This window comes from Bombina bombina, chromosome 4 (assembly GCF_027579735.1).
Source record: "Bombina bombina isolate aBomBom1 chromosome 4, aBomBom1.pri, whole genome shotgun sequence".
Lineage (NCBI taxonomy): Eukaryota > Metazoa > Chordata > Amphibia > Anura > Bombinatoridae > Bombina > Bombina bombina.
In genome coordinates this window covers 92,196,844-92,214,502 of record NC_069502.1, presented here as the reverse complement: position 1 = coordinate 92,214,502, position 17,659 = coordinate 92,196,844, and the positions used below count along the sequence as shown (strand labels likewise).

Here is a 17,659-nt window from a genome sequence, read left to right as displayed (position 1 = left end):
AGGACAAAATTTTGAATATATTTAGCAGTTTTTGTCATTAGCTTTTGTAGATGAATAAAAGATTTTTCAAGTAAAAAAACATGTTTTTTTCTTTCAATTTTTCACCATATTTTATTATTTTTTTAAAGTAAATTATATGACATGATACAAATAATGGTATGTAAAGAAAGCCCTTCTTATCCTGAAAAAAAAAACACAATATATAAATTTGTATGGGAACAGTAAATGAGAGAGAGGAAAATTACAGCTAAACACAACCACCACAAAAGTGTTAAAACAGCCCTGGTCCTTAAGGGGTTAATTAAGCAGATTACATTCACATGGAGGGTGTTAAAGGGACAGTATACACCAATTTTCATATAACTGCATGTAATAGACACTCCTATAAAGAATAATATGCACAGATACTGATCTAAATATTTAGTATAAAAAAAAAAAAAAAAAAAAAAAAAAAAAAAAAACTTAATTAGAAGCTCCAGTTTAGCTCTGTTAAAAAGGTTAGCTGGAACACCCACTGCAAGTGGTTCTATAGCAAAAAAAAAGCAGACACTGCCCCCCACCCCCTTCCTCTGCATATGAAAAGACTCTTTAAACAAACAGGAGCAAGCTGGAGTAGGTATACATCAGTATTCTCCTAAAATTTTGGGGCTTGGTCAGGAGTCTAAAAATCAGTGCAATGTTACTTAAAAATAAGCAAAACTATACATTAAAAACAAAACAAAACAAAAGCTGTATAGGCTATATAAATGGATCATCTACAAAACATTTATGCAAACAAAAATCTAGTGTATAATGTCCCTTTAAGGCTATAAAGGTCATGGTGAATCTGTGTCATTGTGGTGAAGAAAAGTGTATCAGTGTATTATACTGGAATGAACCGGTAAAAGACTGTTGCTATTTGGATTATATGCTATATTTATTACACTTTTTTTTTTTTGTATTAACGTAATTCACATACATGCTTACAGGAATATATATGTATAAGGGGAATTCCGAAAATCAGGACAAATCTATTTCAGTAGTACATTCTTATGTATTGTTATTATATATACCCAAGAACCTTTAACAAGAAAGACTAGTTTGTCTGTTAAAAAAAAAATGGTGAATATGTATGGGTGCACATAACAAGAGAGTAGATAATTAGGGTGAAACCAATACTGGGCAAAAATAGCAAAATTGTCTTTATGAAAAACTTAATCTTAAGTGGTTAATATCAATGGTAAAGTGGCAGTCTGTGGTTCTCTTGCATTTTTTTTTTTTTTTTTTTTTAAACCAACATAGTAGAAAGAAAAAAAAAGTATTTTGCTAAAGGCAGTTATTACCTTGTCCCACTCAGACAAAGAACCCACTTTCTTCTCAAGGAACTCAGCCATTCCTACTCCCATCTTGTGACAGATATCTGCAATAACATCCTGATAAACCAATGCAAGGTTTCTAAACTCCAGAGAGATCTGAAAAACAAAAACCCACTTAATACACTGTTTGGTCTAAACAGTTCACAATAAAATGAAGAGGTAATACAATATTGAACAGCATGTATTCAAAAGCGTTGGCATGTGGATGGTGTCATAATAATAACTAGAGCTCGCAAAGAACAGTGACAAGCAGCTAGCTCACAGTAGTGTATTGCTTATGAGCCTACCTATGCAGGCTTTTCAACAATGGATACCAAAAGAACAAAGCAAATTAGATATGAGAAGTCCATTGGAAAATTGTTAAATTGCATGTTCTTTCTGAATCATGAAAGTTTAATTTTGACTTAAATGTCCCTTTAATGCCATTGCTCCCCTGCAAACCTATGTACCCAGAATCAAACCATACTAAGTTTCAAGAAGCTCACTGAATAGAAGATTGTTTGGAGTGGAATATATTTTTCAATACTTTGCTATTTTTAAGATATGGATTTTTAAACTTTCTTTTACTTTTAAGGATCGCAGTGTACTCTATTTTTGTTTCTTATGGAATATATCTGCACAAGGACCTAAGTGTGAGGAGGGAGGGGCAAGCATTAAAAATGTTATTGTTTTAGTTAAATAAAACTATTTCAATTGTTATTAATATAATCATCATATTTCTCCTTCCAATAAAGAACAGGTGAAAAGTTGATCAAATATGATTAACCAATTCATTATTATAAGCCCTTTCCATTCAAACACCTCGTCATATACCTACGAACCCTCATTAAAAAAAAAGAAAAAAGCATAAATATTAATATGAATTATTTTTATCAGATAGTGTATATATGAGTGTAACAGTTTATTTTAATGTATTTATGTTGTGTTTTGTGCACATTTTTTTAACCCCTTACACAAGGTCTTCAGTCACGCTAACCTTCAGTCACTCACGTTTACTTTCCACTTGTAATACCGTGTTAAAGCCAACTATAGAGCTACTTGTAATCTAGACTCTATATGTTTAACCCCCTAACTTTCAGAAAGCACTTGATGCAGGGAATAAAAACTTCCAACTGAGAGTGTGGGCAGAATCATTTAATTCAAGGATGCCAGGCATATACAGACTATTAACTCAACTATATGAGGCTTCTGGCTCTCATCTGCCTTCTAGTTTCAACACTAATTAAGTTTCCTTTAAGATGTAGAAATCCAAAAAAAATTGTTAGAATAAACTAAGACTCTGATGACATACTTTTGTTGCAACTATAGAGCAATTTAATACAGGCTAGCAGGTAAACTTTGGGAACATGTTACAGACAGGGGAGAAAATGTTACAGACAGTACAATCTTCTTTTCAAAAAGCCACTGAGCGATTCTGTGTACAGGCAGATATTTCTATATTTCGTCAGTCACACATGAAGAAATCAGGGCTATCATTTGTTCACGTTACAGTTTGAGGAATGAGCATCAAAGTGTTTCATACCGTTGGAAAGTCTGCAAGTACTTGTCTGTCTTTCTCCTTACTCTCTGTGTAGTTCCATTCGGCCTGATACAGGTACGTGTGGAAGTTGTGCAGCATGGGGATCTTGGTCTCTAGGCCGATGGTCATGTCATCTTCTACCGTGTCTAGCGCACGCAGCACGAGGTAGAATATACACACTGCATGCCTTAAACAACACAGGACATTGTAAATAAACTTGTGATAGGACCTGTCTTTTGGCATTCATATATTAAAACATGGATTTCCTTCCTTATTACATAAAGTTATGCTGTGCCAAAGAATCTTTGAAAGACCAATCACCAATATTTTTTTGGCAAGCAGAATTTTTAAACCAATGCTCGACAAATTGGTTTAAAAATTAGGAGCCAGTAAGAAAACTTAGGAGCCAGACAGTGGCAGTTGTAATAAGACATATGGAAAATAACCCAAAAAAGTTAGGAGCCAGTGGCTCCCTGTCTCCTGGGTTTGTCAAGCCCTGTTTTAAACAATGCCTACACTTGGATACTATTATCATGCAATTTTAAGCAACTTTCTAATTTACTCCTATAATAAATGTACCCACCAATCAGCAGGCACTACCCAGGTGCAAAACCAAAAATGGTCCGACTCCTACGCTTTTACAAATAAAGATAGCAAGGGAATTATGAAAATGGTATAAGAGCACTGATGTATAAAGTTTGCATGAGTGCAGCGGGCACAGGTAAATGGCTAGCATGCCACACATAGTACTGCTGTAGCCATATCTAGGTCACATTAGAGAGGAGTTCTGTTGGCATGTTCATGTAAATTCTTGTTAAAGGTGGTACGGGTTTGGTAAGGCAGCAAGTGAAGAGATTTAACAGAAAAGGATAATTACAGAATTGGAACATTGGAAAGAGATAAGAATACAGGACACCAGAGGCCATCTTTGGGTAAAAAAATGGTAAAGTGAGGGGACACTGGGAATGTCGGTGTTTAAATGTAGCTACTACTGTGAACATGATCAGAGGGTAATATAGGTGTATAACACAGCAAGTTAAAGGGACACTGAACCCAAATTTTTTCATTCGTGATTCAGATAGAGCATGAAATTTTAAGCAACTTTCTAATTTACTCCTATTATCAAATTTTCTTTATTCTCTTGGTATCTTTATTTGAAATACAAGAATGTAAGTTAAGATGCCGGCCCATTTTTGGTGAACAACCTAGGTTGTCCTTGCCGATTGGTGGATACATTCATCCACCAATCGAAAACTGCTGTCCAGAGTTCTGAACCAAGAAAAAAAGCTTAGATGCCTTCTTTTTCATATAAAGATAGCAAGAGAACAAAGAAACATTGATAATAGGAGTAAATTAGAAAGTTGCTTAAAATTGCATGCTCTTTCTGAATCACGAAAGAAAAAATTTGGGTTCAGTGTCCCTTTAAGAGAGCCTGAGAAGATAAAACGGTTTTCTTCTACTGATCAGACTAGAGAATGGGGAGAGAAACTCCAACCAGTATAGTTTAACCCATTGTGGGTAGTGGTTGTAGTGACAAACAAGATGGTTACTTATCCTTTAAAAACAAGGCACATTAGAGAACTATCTACATTGCATAATCACCAGCACCATAATAGTGTAGCCGGCCAGGGTGAGAATAGAACAAAAAGCTCTAGGGTTAGGTTTTCTGTATTATGTCCATTTATTTTTTTAATTCTGTGGATCACTATATAGACACTGGGAGGAAATCATTAAAGGGACAGTCAACACCAGAATTTTTGTTGTTTTAAAAGATAGATAATCCCTTAAATTACCCATTCCCCAGTTTTGCATAACCAACACAGTTATAATAATACACGTTTTACCTCTGTGATTACCTTGTATCTAAGCCTCTGCAGACTGCCCCCTTATTTCAGTTATTTTGACAGACTTGCATTTTAGCCAATCAGTGCTCACTCCTCGGTAAATTCATGTGCATGAGCTCAATGTTATCTATATGAAACACATAAACTAACACCCTCTAGTGGTGAAAAATTGTCAAATGCAGAGGCGGCCTTCAAGGTCTAAGAAATTAGCAAATGAACCTCCTATGTTTAGCTTTCAACTAAGAATACAAATAGAACAAAGCTAAATTGGTGATAAAAGTAAATTGGAAAGTTGTTTAAAATTACATGCCCTATTTGAATCATGAAAGTTTATTTTGGACTTGACTGGCCCTTTAATGATGCAAACATATAAAAAGGTCAAAATAAATATAGGGTCACATATAAAATGCAATACTCAGTATTGTCTTTTTGTTTACTTTTTTTATTTTCTGTTTTTAAAAACATATTCACCACTGTAGTATGTTTGTGTTTTTCTAAAAAAAGAAGAAAAAAAAAAGGGGGTGATAATATCTATTAATGACTTATTAAAGGGACAGGATACACCAATTTCCATTTAACTGCATGTAATAGACAGACACTACTAACAGAACAATATGCACAGATACTGATCTAAACATCCAGTATAAAACCTTTTAAGAACATACTTAAAAAGCTCCCAGTTTAGCATTGTTAATGCGGTTGGGCTGGGACACCCAGTGAAAGAGCTGGGTAAACAATAAGAGCAGACCCCCCCTCCCTGCATATGAAAAGACAGATAACATAAACAGGAGACAGCAGCAACAGTCTGTAAACGAGCGTATACATCTGGCACTTTGGGGGTTGGTAAGGAGTCATAAAATCAGCACAAGGTTATTGAAAAATAAGCAAAAACTATGCATTTTTACAAAATCACTCAAAGATGGGCTATACAAATGGATCATCTACAAAACATTTAGGCAAAAAAAGAAATCTGGCGTACGATGTCCCTTTAATTTTCCACTGGCAAGTTACATTAATGCCCAGGTCCTCTCTTTTGTAACAAAAGTCAGAATATTAAATCATCACCTGTATTTGTCTCCTCTCAGCAGCTTGGGTACAGTACCAAGCAAGCACACAATAGTTACAGAAGTAACCAATCACAAGGGACATAATCAGAAACAAACGACAGGGGGGTGAGTAAAGGGGGAGGAGGGGGAACATCACATTATTTAGATATTACAAACTTTTATCATATTGCTAAAGTAGATATCAGTTAAATCACTTTTAATGAACATGTGAATTGGAACCTTTTAGGAATATGTTTGGTCAAGGTGATTTGTTCTACTCACAAACCTAAACACATATAAACATTACTCCTATTTTAATGGAAGACAGATCAAGAAGTGTTAAACACCTGTGACTATGAGGATATATACAGAATGGATAACACATATTGTGACCTTGGAATGTCACCTGGCCTGTTGATAGATACATTTAATCATAATTATAGATTTTTTTAATTCAGCAACTACAGAATGTTATACAGAATAAAAATAATAATTAAATAAAGTTAATGTAAATCAAGGTATCTACAAAGCTATTTGCGCTGCTTATCTGTTCTAGAACTCAGAGATAAACAAAAATTAAGTAAAACAACGCACCACCCAGTGGATTTCAGATACATACAACGCATAAGATGATATACTAGTAAGCTGCCTGTGCGCTAAACTGCAGCAGGCAGCAATAGGTATTATCCCTTTACTCTTACCGTAACTCTCCATCCAAGGCCTGGATCACAGCTGCGAAGCTCCTGCTCGTCTCGTTCAGGTATGAGTAGCAGGTCTGCAGGCTCTCACTCATGGAGTCCTGTTGAGGTAAACAAGCTGGATGAAACCTACAGGTTGCTAAATTGTGTGGAGCAAAACACTTCTGTACAGTACGGCCTTCCTTAAGCCCCCTCTCCTGCAGCCTGCTAACGGTCAGCAATGACCGCTGACCACTTGGTTTCTGAGCTGGGCCTAGCCCGAGTGTCCTCTTGAACAGAGAGACAGCAGTCTTGCAGTTTACGCTGGCCATGAGCCAAACTTGGAGAAAAGTTTCTCCAGAGCTGACAGTTTTCAGTGATCATGAGCAGTGGCCACGGGTACAGTGTCTGAGTTGCTATAGGAGGAAAGAATGGTGCCCATGGACACTGGCACTCGATATATGGCATGAAGCATTCTCAAAACACTTCTGTAATAAGCAGCACGCCCACCCTGCACTGCCCTGCCAGCAAAAGCTTTGTTTACAGCCTGTAGCAAAGTGGGCGGGCCAGAAGAGCTGGAAACATTAACCGTTTGTTCTCTGTATACTATACATAAGGGAAACATTAGTGCTACTAAATGTATAGCCTTTACATTACTGCTAAAGATAAATATGAAGCTGCAAAAAAGAACACACCAAAAGCAGAGGATTTGCACAGTTTACATAACATGTGGATTATTATTACTGAGACAGATCATAGTTAATGTTTATCCTCTATTAATCCTTCTGAAAATATTTTATAAACTTGTTAATGGATACTCAGAGGGCATAGAAGGCATTTCTCACATAGAAAACAAAATGTGTTAAAGGGAAATCTAAGTGATATATTAAATTAACAAGTGTGTGTATATATATATATAGATATATATATATATACACACACACACACACATATACATACACACATATATATACTAGTACTGCACTGCAAAATAATTGTTTTAAAACATTTACAACTGCCATTTTGCTGACAAAATGTTAATTGTTTTGCAGTTCAGTGACATTACTGATCAATGAATCATTCAGTTAAATTACAAGAAAAACAAGTGGAATAAATAATTGTGTACATTACAAAGTTCTAGCTGTAATTTAACTCTGAGAATTGTGTTTTGTATCACTGCCTCGGGAGTAGTTGCAGTTAACCCTGAAGACTTCAGATTCTTGACTATTACACACTACTCTCTGATTGCTTGATCAGCACATAAGTTTGATTGTAACTGCCCCTAATAGTCCACAAAAAAAGTTGATAAGATAAGTTGATAAGATCCTTATAAAGCATTTATTTTGCAATGCAAAATATTCTGTGCATATATAAAATGACTTCTGTCCCTTTAATAGTTAGAGACTAAAGCAAGTATCCCCTTACCAGGATGGCCAATAACAAGCAAGCATGATATTTTTTAATCTGATACAGTGTTCCATAAATACATCTGCACATGCATTACCAAATAACTGATTCTCCCTAGAGAAGTATTTTGTAATGTTTCTTGGCAGGGACGGACCATGCAGGGCACTTCCTTCCTATTTCATTAGAGTCACCAGAGATATAAACTGCATTACATTTTATTTAATTCATTTTTTTATATAGAAAAACTTGAATCTATAATACAATCCCACAGATGAAACCCGTATAACGTTCTACAGATACTCAGACCCATCATTAAAACTTATTAAGAAACCATATTCGGAATGCATTATAAAACACTCGCATACAGAAAAACAGCAATACGAATTCACTGACCTTAATAAGAGAATCAAAATAACTGTCCCTTGGAATTCACAGGTATAAAGAAACATTCTTGCAAGTTTTAAACTATCAATGCTCCAACTCTACAAAGGGGTTAAAGATGTAGTTAAACTTTTGCTTGGAAGCCGCAGAGCACTGCTAGTTTCAAGCAAGAAACAGGTGATGAACCAATTAGCAGCACCAGTTGCATAACCACACCAGAGAGTTTCAATAGTGAAAAAAAGGGCATGCTCTAATGAATTAAAGGGAGAGGAAAGCCCAAAATTTTATTTCATGATTTGGATAGAACATACAATTTTAAACATCTTTTTAATTTACTTCCATGATCAAATTTGCTTCGTTCTCTTGTTATCCTTTGCTGAAGGAACAGCATTGCATTACTGGCAGCAAGATGAGCACACCTAGTCAGCCAATTACAAAAGACAAATATGTGCAGGCACCAATTAGCAGCAACTCCCACTAGTGTAGGATATGTGCATATTATTTTTCAACAAGGGATACCAAAAGAACAAAGCACATTTGAAAATATAAGTGAATTTAAAAGTGTATTACAATTACATGCTGTATTTGAATCATGCAGGTCTTTCCTATCCCTTTAAAGCATATTATTTTTGCACTAGAATGTCTGTTTAAAAAAACTCTTATACTACCGAGGCATTTTACATCCCTTTAGTTAATCTAGTTTCATATTTTGCATTCATTGTTTTAAACATAAACTTCACTATTTTTTCACTGTTACGCAAATCTTTTTTTTTTTTTTTTTGCATATGTGTAATTTCCTTTAGCATACATAGTTAACATCAGCCTCATTATTTCTTAAATATTAGAAACATACCTTATGGTTTCAAATATCACATCATAAATTGTAACATCATTTTAAATGAAGTATTATTAAACAAAGATAAAATGCATTGTTACTTTGCCCCAACTAGTAATTTATGCAGAAAATGAGTGGAAATAAAATAGTTAATGATAAAGATAAAAATATAAAATAAAGTTGAAATTGACCAACATTCTGATTTTAAGAGGGGACACGTTTAAAGCCCTGTTCAAAAATAATCTATTATTGTTCAAAAAAATGACACAAATACCATAAGGACATAAACCCCTTTATTTGAATAATGGGACATCTTCTTTCAAATGAGGGCATCTTATATTTTAGCATTGAGAGGCCAATTAGTACTTCTTTAGAGTAGAGTAACCAATCTCCCCAAAATAGGGGGTAGATATTAAAGGGAAACTGAACCCAATTTTTTTATTTTGTGATTCAGATAGAGCATGCAATTTAAAGCAACTTTCTAATTTACTCCTATAATCAGATTTTCTTCATTCTCTTGGTATCTTTATTTGAAAAGCAAGAATGTAAGTTTAGATGCCGGCCCATTTGTGGTGAATCCGGGTTGCTCTTGCCGAATGGTGGATAAATTCACCCACCAATAGTGCTGTCCAGGTTCTGAATCAAAAATAGCTTAGATGCCTTCTTTTTCAAATAAAGATAGCAAGAGAACAAAGAATAATAATAGGAGTAAATTAGAAAGTTGCTTAAAATTGCATGCTCTATCTGAATCACAAAAGCAAAACATTTGGGTTCAGTGCCCCTAGTTTTTTGAGAAGCACCTGGCACTGCAGCTGGAGAATACACGACTTTCCATTTAAAAGGGGTTTATTTTTGTTTCAAATAAGGGGTCACATATTCCTCTACATATTGTGGTGTAAATAAACGGGCTAGCCTAATCTCCTGAGTTTGCTCCATGTACATATGGTGCCATCAGATGATCACGGTTGTCCAGGTAATCCCCTGATAGCCACCTGCGCATATGACACTTAAAAGGCACATGAAACCCAGATATTTTCTTTCACGATTTAGGTACATCATACAATTTTAAACAACTTTCCAGTTTACTTCTATTATCAAATTTGTTTTCATTCTCTTGGTTCTTTGCTGCTCCTGAGCTTACATAGATAAATCTTTCAGCAAAAAGGATAACAAAGAAGGAAGCAAATTAAATAACAGAAGCTGGAAAGTTGTTTAAAATTGTATTTTTATATCATGAATGTCTAATTATGACTTTACTGCCCCTTTAAAGGGACATTATACACGATGATCTATTTATATAGCCCATACAGGTTTTTGGGTTTGTTTGTTTTTTTAAATGGATAGTTTTGCTTATTTTTATATAACATTGCTTTGATTTTCAGACTCCTAACCAAACCCAAAAGTTTTAGGAGAATACAGAGGTATACCTACTCCAGTTTGCTCCTGTTTGTGTAAAGGGTATTTTCATATGCAAAGAAGGGTGGTGTCTGATATTTCCCACTTGCTTTGGGTGTTCCAGTAACCTTTTAAACAGAGCTAAACTCGAAGCTTCTAAGTAAGTTTTTAAACGGTTTTTAAATTGGATTTTTATATCAGTATCTGTGTATATTATTCTTTATAGTAGTGTCTATTACATGCAGTTTTATGAAAATTGGTGTATACTGTCCCTTTAAGTGTGTGGTTCAGTGGGGAACTAGGGTCCTTTTCAAACCAAGATCATCCTAATAGTCACATAGCATTCATTTGTTTCAAAGCCTAGTCCACATATTACTAGTTCACGTATATAATAAATAATTTCATATAGAAACCCAGCATGTAAATATATGTAATAAGGATAACATGCAGAACATGTATAGAATGGGTTAATATTTAGGCGTATGTATAGCTTTGGACTAGCAGAGGGCTCTGTGTTAGTGAGCAAGTTTTTTTTTTCAAGTCAAAACATGTAAGACAGTTTGAGTATTTATTCCAGTCATTGTATGTTACTGTTTGCTGCTATTTTTAAAACAATTTCAATACAAATATACTGTATATATTTTTTAGACATTACTCAATCTTCACAAAATTAGGGTGATGATTGGGGTTCTAAAATAATTCTGCTTATCAACCATTACACAGGTGCTAGATGATCACCGTCACTGCTATGATCACCTGAAAATTTGGGAGGCGACACCCTCATTCGAAAAAGGGGAATTCCTGGTCTTATATCACCTAAACACTTGTAAGGATGATTTTGGCTATTGGGTAATCTGTTGGTATAATTATGTGGAATTATCTGTCCTCTTCTGTAACTGGTCAACAATGTACCAAGATGGGAAATGTAAATTAATCAAGTAGAAGGGAGGCAATAATGAAAAGACAAAAGTCTCCAAGTAATAAAAGTTAATACAGGATATCCAGAAGAGGGTGTTTTGGAAGCTAAGCATATCAATTATATCTTTTGAGGGTGTAGAGGGGCAAATAAAGTTGAAACGGGGAAATAGAGAACAACTACAGGAGGGCAATGTTCCCTAAGGCTTTATGAAACTCTAGCCACTGATTTAAATGGATATGAAACCCAAAAATGTTCTTTTGTGATTCAGAGAGAGCATACGATTTTCAAAAAGTTTCCAATTTACTTCTATCAAATTTGTTTAATTCTCATTGTATTCTTTGTTGAAGAGATACCTAGGTAGCTGCCTAGAGCACTAAATGTCAGCAAATAGTGCTGCCATATGGATAACATTCTTGCAACACTGCAGCCATATAGTGTTCAAGACACATGCATGCTCTTAAAGGGACACTGAACCCAAATTTCTTCTTTTGTGATTCAGATAGAGCATGACATTTTAAGCAACTTTCTAATTTACTCCTATTATCAAATGTTCTTTATTCTCTTGGTATCTTTATTTGAAATGTAAGTTTAGATGCCGGGCCATTTTTGGTGAACAACCTAGGTTGTCCTTGCTGATTGGTGGATAAATTCATCCACCAATCAAAAACGGCTGTCCAGAGTTCTGAACCAAGAAAAAAGCTAAGATGCCTTCTTTTTTATATAGAAATAGCAAGAGAATGAAGAAACATTGATAATAGGAGTAAATTAGAAAGTTGCTTAAAATTGCATGCTCTATCTGAATAACAAAATACATTTTTTGGGTTCAGTGTCCCTTTAAGCTTACATCCCTGCTTTTCAACAAAAGATACAGCGAAAATGAAGAAAATTTGATAGACGTAAAAATTAGAAATTGATTTAAAATGGAATGATTGTTCTGAATCATGAAAGAAAATAAATATATAAAGTATTATAGTATCATGCCCCATTAACGGAAATCCAGACATGACAATAGGGGAGATGCAAGGTTCTAAGGTCTGAAGGTAAAATGTAAATTAGTGGCATTTGGGCAATTCCCACGAATGAGGACGAGCAGCTGAGGGACTGATGTGTAAAAATGATGAGAATCAGAAAAGTCATAAAACCATGTATGGCTAGGGTTGCCACCTCAGCCATGTTTTCCTGGACACTTATGAGTTACACATGCTGCAGGGAGGAACATGTATTGTGTTTCTGGACAGCTCTATTCATATTCCTCCCTGCACACCCTGCAGCATGTGTAACTCATAAGTTTCAAGGAAAACATGGCTGAGGTGGCAACCCTATGTATGGCAGACTGAGAAGGTTGCAGTAGACAATAAAGACAGGGTTCAGAGAAAACAGGTAACACGTGTATTTACAGGTGAGGGAAACCGCATACTAGTATACCGCAGAGCTGGACAATAGAACACATTAGCACAGTGCTGTGCAAATACACAAATTTATCTCCTGGGAGGCAAATACTAGGACAGAGGTGCAGGACACCCCAGTAAACGCAGACATGTGTTAGCCACATGACAATCTCAGGATAGTTCCATAGACTCTCTTGACAAATCCTAGGCACTAGGAAACCAAAGCTGTTATAATTTTACCCTCGGCTACAAGAGACTCTAGTGTTACTGAACTTGTGGGCCGTCACTGGCCCATTTTTCATCACTAAATTCCTGTTGGTTGGAAATGATTGGTGCTGTTTAAGTGGTCAGAATCTCTGATCAGTAACGGAAGCACACTCCAAAATGTACGTGACAGTACACCTAAATGACGTCATGGGATGTGTGAGCCAAGCCTGAGGGGCCAAAGACAGTTGCCTAATTAGCCTAATGGTGGAGTTACCCGCTCCTACATTTAAATTATGTACACATACCCCTGGTTCATAAAAATGTGTAGCTGAAACTATTATTTTGACTTGTGTCTAAATTTGATATAAATTTGCCAAGCTCACTGTTAAGTGACATTAGGGGCAACTACAATAGATTGATTAGAACTAGGCATGTGCATTCGATTCATTTTTGATGAACATAGATCTTAGTGTCTTGCACTTTCACAAGAATAAATCCAGCTCCAAAATGAGCCTAATGCCCGCGAGCGGCTGCCTTCTTCTGCATTCAGATCATCACAAATCGTATTAGCACTCACCACGATATTGTTCTGCCTCCTGTGCCTACAGCTCTTATTTTAACCCCTTAAAAAAGCCAGCTGGTAAAGCTCTACATCTTCATACTGAGTGCCGCTTTCTTGGATCTTAGCTATTGTTCTACATTATTCTGAGGACTCTTACATTACAAAATACTTCATTTTATTTAGTTAGAGGTATAATGGGTTAATCATGAGTTCTTTTCCCCTGTTTTTCTTCTTTATTTATTCTAATTTTTCATCACAATATTATTCTTTTTAAATATCATAATTGTATGATTTATTGTGCATATAAGTATGAATATTTGTCATTTTGTAAAATGATCAGACTTATTTGAGGACTTTTCCACTATAACTACTCGACTGAGAACTGCTAGTGGCATACAATGTATAGAAGCTGTGGATCTGAACAAACTTTTCTTAGACTACTAGTTTAAGGAACACAAACTATTCAAGGGACAGACTTTTATAATAAGAATTTTATGATTGGATATTTAAGTTTATGGACATTTGTAGTCAGATTTTTTTTTTTTTTTAGTGGACCTGAAATTGAACTTTTGACATACAACTTATGATCGGTTGTTTTGAATGGGGAATTTATTCAGATTGGTATATTTTTTTTAATTTTAGTTGTTCTTATGAGTTGTGTTTTTTTTTTTTTGTTTTGTTTTTTAAAGTATGTTAACTTTTGTGAAAAGCAAATAAATGTTTGTTTTATATATATATATAGAATTTTGATAAGCTTTGTAATTATAACAGCGAAGTGATTATACTTTGTACCATACTACCATAGAAAAGTCCTCGGGAATAATATATCCAGGGCTCAAAATTTCCACCGGGGTGGATGGAAATTTGGCTCTCCATTCATTTACTCACAAGTGAAGGCTAGCAGCATGTAGGCACAGAAGCAAAGCACTGCAGTCAAAATACTGCGCCGGAGGCTAATACCATAGTTTTTGGATTGAGAAGAATGTCGGACAAGAAGCACCAACATGGAGATATAGCTTTAGGGACAGATGTCATAAGCAGGAGTGTGGCTTACGTGAAGGCAACTTAGGCAAGTAAGGCCCTGGACTGAAGTCTGAATCAATGGCTGAGTTAAGGGCTGGGTAGTGGGGGCAATGCAAAACAGGGGCTATGGAGAACAATGACTTCTAAAGTCAACTGCACTTCACAGTGTATGGCTTTTATAAGTTGCACTGACATATTCCAAGGATGGTAATTTGTTTACGTTTGCACATTGCACTTTACAGAATGGCTTCTTTAGGAGAGGAGCAAGTGATGGTCATTTATAATTACAGAAAGTAAGGATGAAAATAACTAAACTGTAACTGAGCTGTAATTTGTGTTCATCTCTGGCTAGTCTCTCACCTGGAGTATCCTGTAACTGTCTGAAGATACTGTGAGTTGCAATTCTAAGGAGCTGAATGTCTTAATGTGCCAAACCATAACTAGTTCTGTAAAAGCCTACCTATTGGTTGCCACCAACATTGGATTACACTACTACTTCTGCACATATCACAATATCACTGTTGTACAGATGAGCAGATTATAGTCTAGTCTATTACCACTGAGCAAAATAGCCTCTAATATGCTACTGTAATTGCTGAGCAGAATGACAACATCCAGGATCTTATTGTAACAACTGAACACCAGCTAAGGTGCTACTGTACCCACTGAGAATAACAACCTCTAAGACACTTTTGTGCTGAATAAGCAGAACAAAGCTGTCTATGACCCTACTATAAACACTGTTCAGTAGCACAACTATGACCCTACTGCAAGTGCTGAGAATACACTAACTCTGTGACACTACAGTAACAAGAGTGTGATAGTAACTTCTGGAACACTGGTTTTAGCACTGAGCAGAGTGACAAGCTCTAGGTCATTAGTGTAACCACTGAGCAGAGTGACAAGCTCTAGGTCATTAGTGTAACCACTGAGCAGAGTGACAAGCTCTAGGTCACTAGTTATAACCACTGAGCAGAGTGACAAGCTCTAGGTCACTAGTTATAACCACTGAGCAGAGTGACAAGCTCTAGGTCACTAGTTATAACCACTGAGCAGAGTGACAAGCTCTAGGTCACTAGTTATAACCACTGAGCAGAGTGACAAGCTCTAGGTCACTAGTTATAACCACTGAGCAGAGTGACAAGCTCTAGGTCACTAGTTATAACCACTGAGCAGAGTGACAAGCTCTAGGTCACTAGTTATAACCACTGAGCAGAGTGACAAGCTCTAGGTCACTAGTTATAACCACTGAGCAGAGTGACAAGCTCTAGGTCACTAGTTATAACCACTGAGCAGAGTGACAAGCTCTAGGTCACTAGTGTAGCCACTGAGCAGAGTGACAAGCTCTAGGTCACTAGTTATAACCACTGAGCAGAGTGACAAGCTCTAGGTCACTAGTTATAACCACTGAGCAGAGTGACAAGCTCTAGGTCACTAGTGTAGCCACTGAGCAGAGTGACAAGCTCTAGGTCACTAGTTATAACCACTGAGCAGAGTGACAAGCTCTAGGTCACTAGTTATAACCACTGAGCAGAGTGACAAGCTCTAGGTCACTAGTATAGCCACTGAGCAGAGTGACAAGCTCTAGGTCACTAGTGTAGTAACTGAGCAGAGTGACAAGCTCTAGGTCACTAGTTATAACCACTGAGCAAAGTGACAAGCTCTAGGTCACTAGTGTAGCCACTGAGCAGAGTAACAAGCTCTAGGTCACTAGTGTAGCCACTGAGCCGAGTAACAAGCTCTAGGTCACTAGTGTAGCCACTGAGCAGAGTAACAAGCTCTAGGTCACTAGTTATAACCACTGAGCAGAGTGACAAGCTCTAGGTCACTAGTTATAACCACTGAGCAAAGTGACAAGCTCTAGGTCACTAGTTATAACCACTGAGCAGAGTAACAAGCTCTAGGTCACTAGTGTAGCCACTGAGCAGAGTAACAAGCTCTAGGTCACTAGTGTAGCCACTGAGCAGAGTAACAAGCTCTAGGTCACTAGTTATAACCACTGAGCAGAGTGACAAGCTTTAGGTCACTAGTGTAGCCACTGAGCAGAATGACAACCTATAAGACACTAGTGTAACCATTGAGCACAACGATAACCTCTAAGACACTAGTGTAACCACTGAGTAGAATTCTAGGACACTAGTTTAGCCACTGAACAGAATGACAACCTCTAGGACACCAATGTGCCGCTTTTTACTAATGACTAAATACTGGACCCACTGTATAGTATATAGGTGTATCAGTAAGACGTACCACAACCTATAGGCCATTAAAGACATGCTATAGGCTCTATTACAGGACCTTACATGACACACGACACGGAGCTAGGGACACCACAGTAGCAACTGAGCCATTAGTAAAAGCACCTCTAAGACTAAACACACAACCTGTTTGTGACTATAATGCATTGGGCACCAGGCACTGACCCTCGCCAAGCCCCATGTCGCTCGGTAACTCACCCGGTCCAACGTGGGCATTACCGCTTTGCAGCCGCCCAATTTGAACTTGAGCAGATTGTAGATCTCCTCTGGGTGGCTGATCGACCTCAGGATATCCATTTCTGGGCTACACACTACAGGGCCGGGGATACAGGCACAACACAGATGCTTCGCCGGTTTCAGTACCAATTTTCATCCTAATCCTATAACCTAAAGGATACACCTACTCTGTGAAAGCAACCAATCACCAAGCCCGAGTCACGCCCACCTATATAGCTGACCAGTAAATACGCGTGTCTATGGTGGACTGATAATTTCTATTGGATTGAGCGCAATGGAACCAGCCAGAGCCAACCAATAAGCTAAAACCTGTTGCTGGGGTGACGTCTGGTGCTACGCGTGGATTGGATTGACGTCGGCAGAGTGCTGTCAACGATAGTGAAACATTAAAGTTGTACACAATCACATAAGTGTTAGGATAGTGTCCCTCAGGGTAGGGTTGATAGTACTGACGGGATTCGGTGGCTATTTACTGATCCTTATTTATTATACAGTAATACTGTCGGCATATCGGTCTCCTGAACTTGTACATGTGTTAGTTCAGGTAACTGGAGTTAGCATTGTGCCTAGTTGTCAAGTGACATTATTTGACAATGTCACACACTA

The 17,659-nt window shown here is 36.8% G+C and overlaps 1 protein-coding gene across 2 annotated transcripts in view; it reads right to left on the bottom strand.

Annotated features, from left to right (window-relative positions):
* The window catches only part of FDFT1 (farnesyl-diphosphate farnesyltransferase 1), a 35,173-nt gene extending 18,000 nt beyond the window's left edge, over window positions 1–17,173 (bottom strand). Inside the window, exons 1-4 of one of the 2 annotated variants that reach the window (XM_053709549.1) lie at window positions 17,015–17,173; window positions 6,466–6,563; window positions 2,878–3,061; window positions 1,323–1,451 (exon numbers count right to left, since the gene is read on the bottom strand). In XM_053709549.1, the coding sequence (XP_053565524.1) occupies window positions 1,323–1,451; window positions 2,878–3,061; window positions 6,466–6,563; window positions 17,015–17,113 (510 nt within the window). In that variant the 5' untranslated portion in view covers window positions 17,114–17,173. Of the gene's footprint in view, window positions 1–1,322; window positions 1,452–2,877; window positions 3,062–6,465; window positions 6,972–17,014 lie in introns of those variants that run through there. The other variant, XM_053709548.1, reaches the window with a different exon arrangement.
* Window positions 17,174–17,659: the final 486 nt, after the last annotated feature.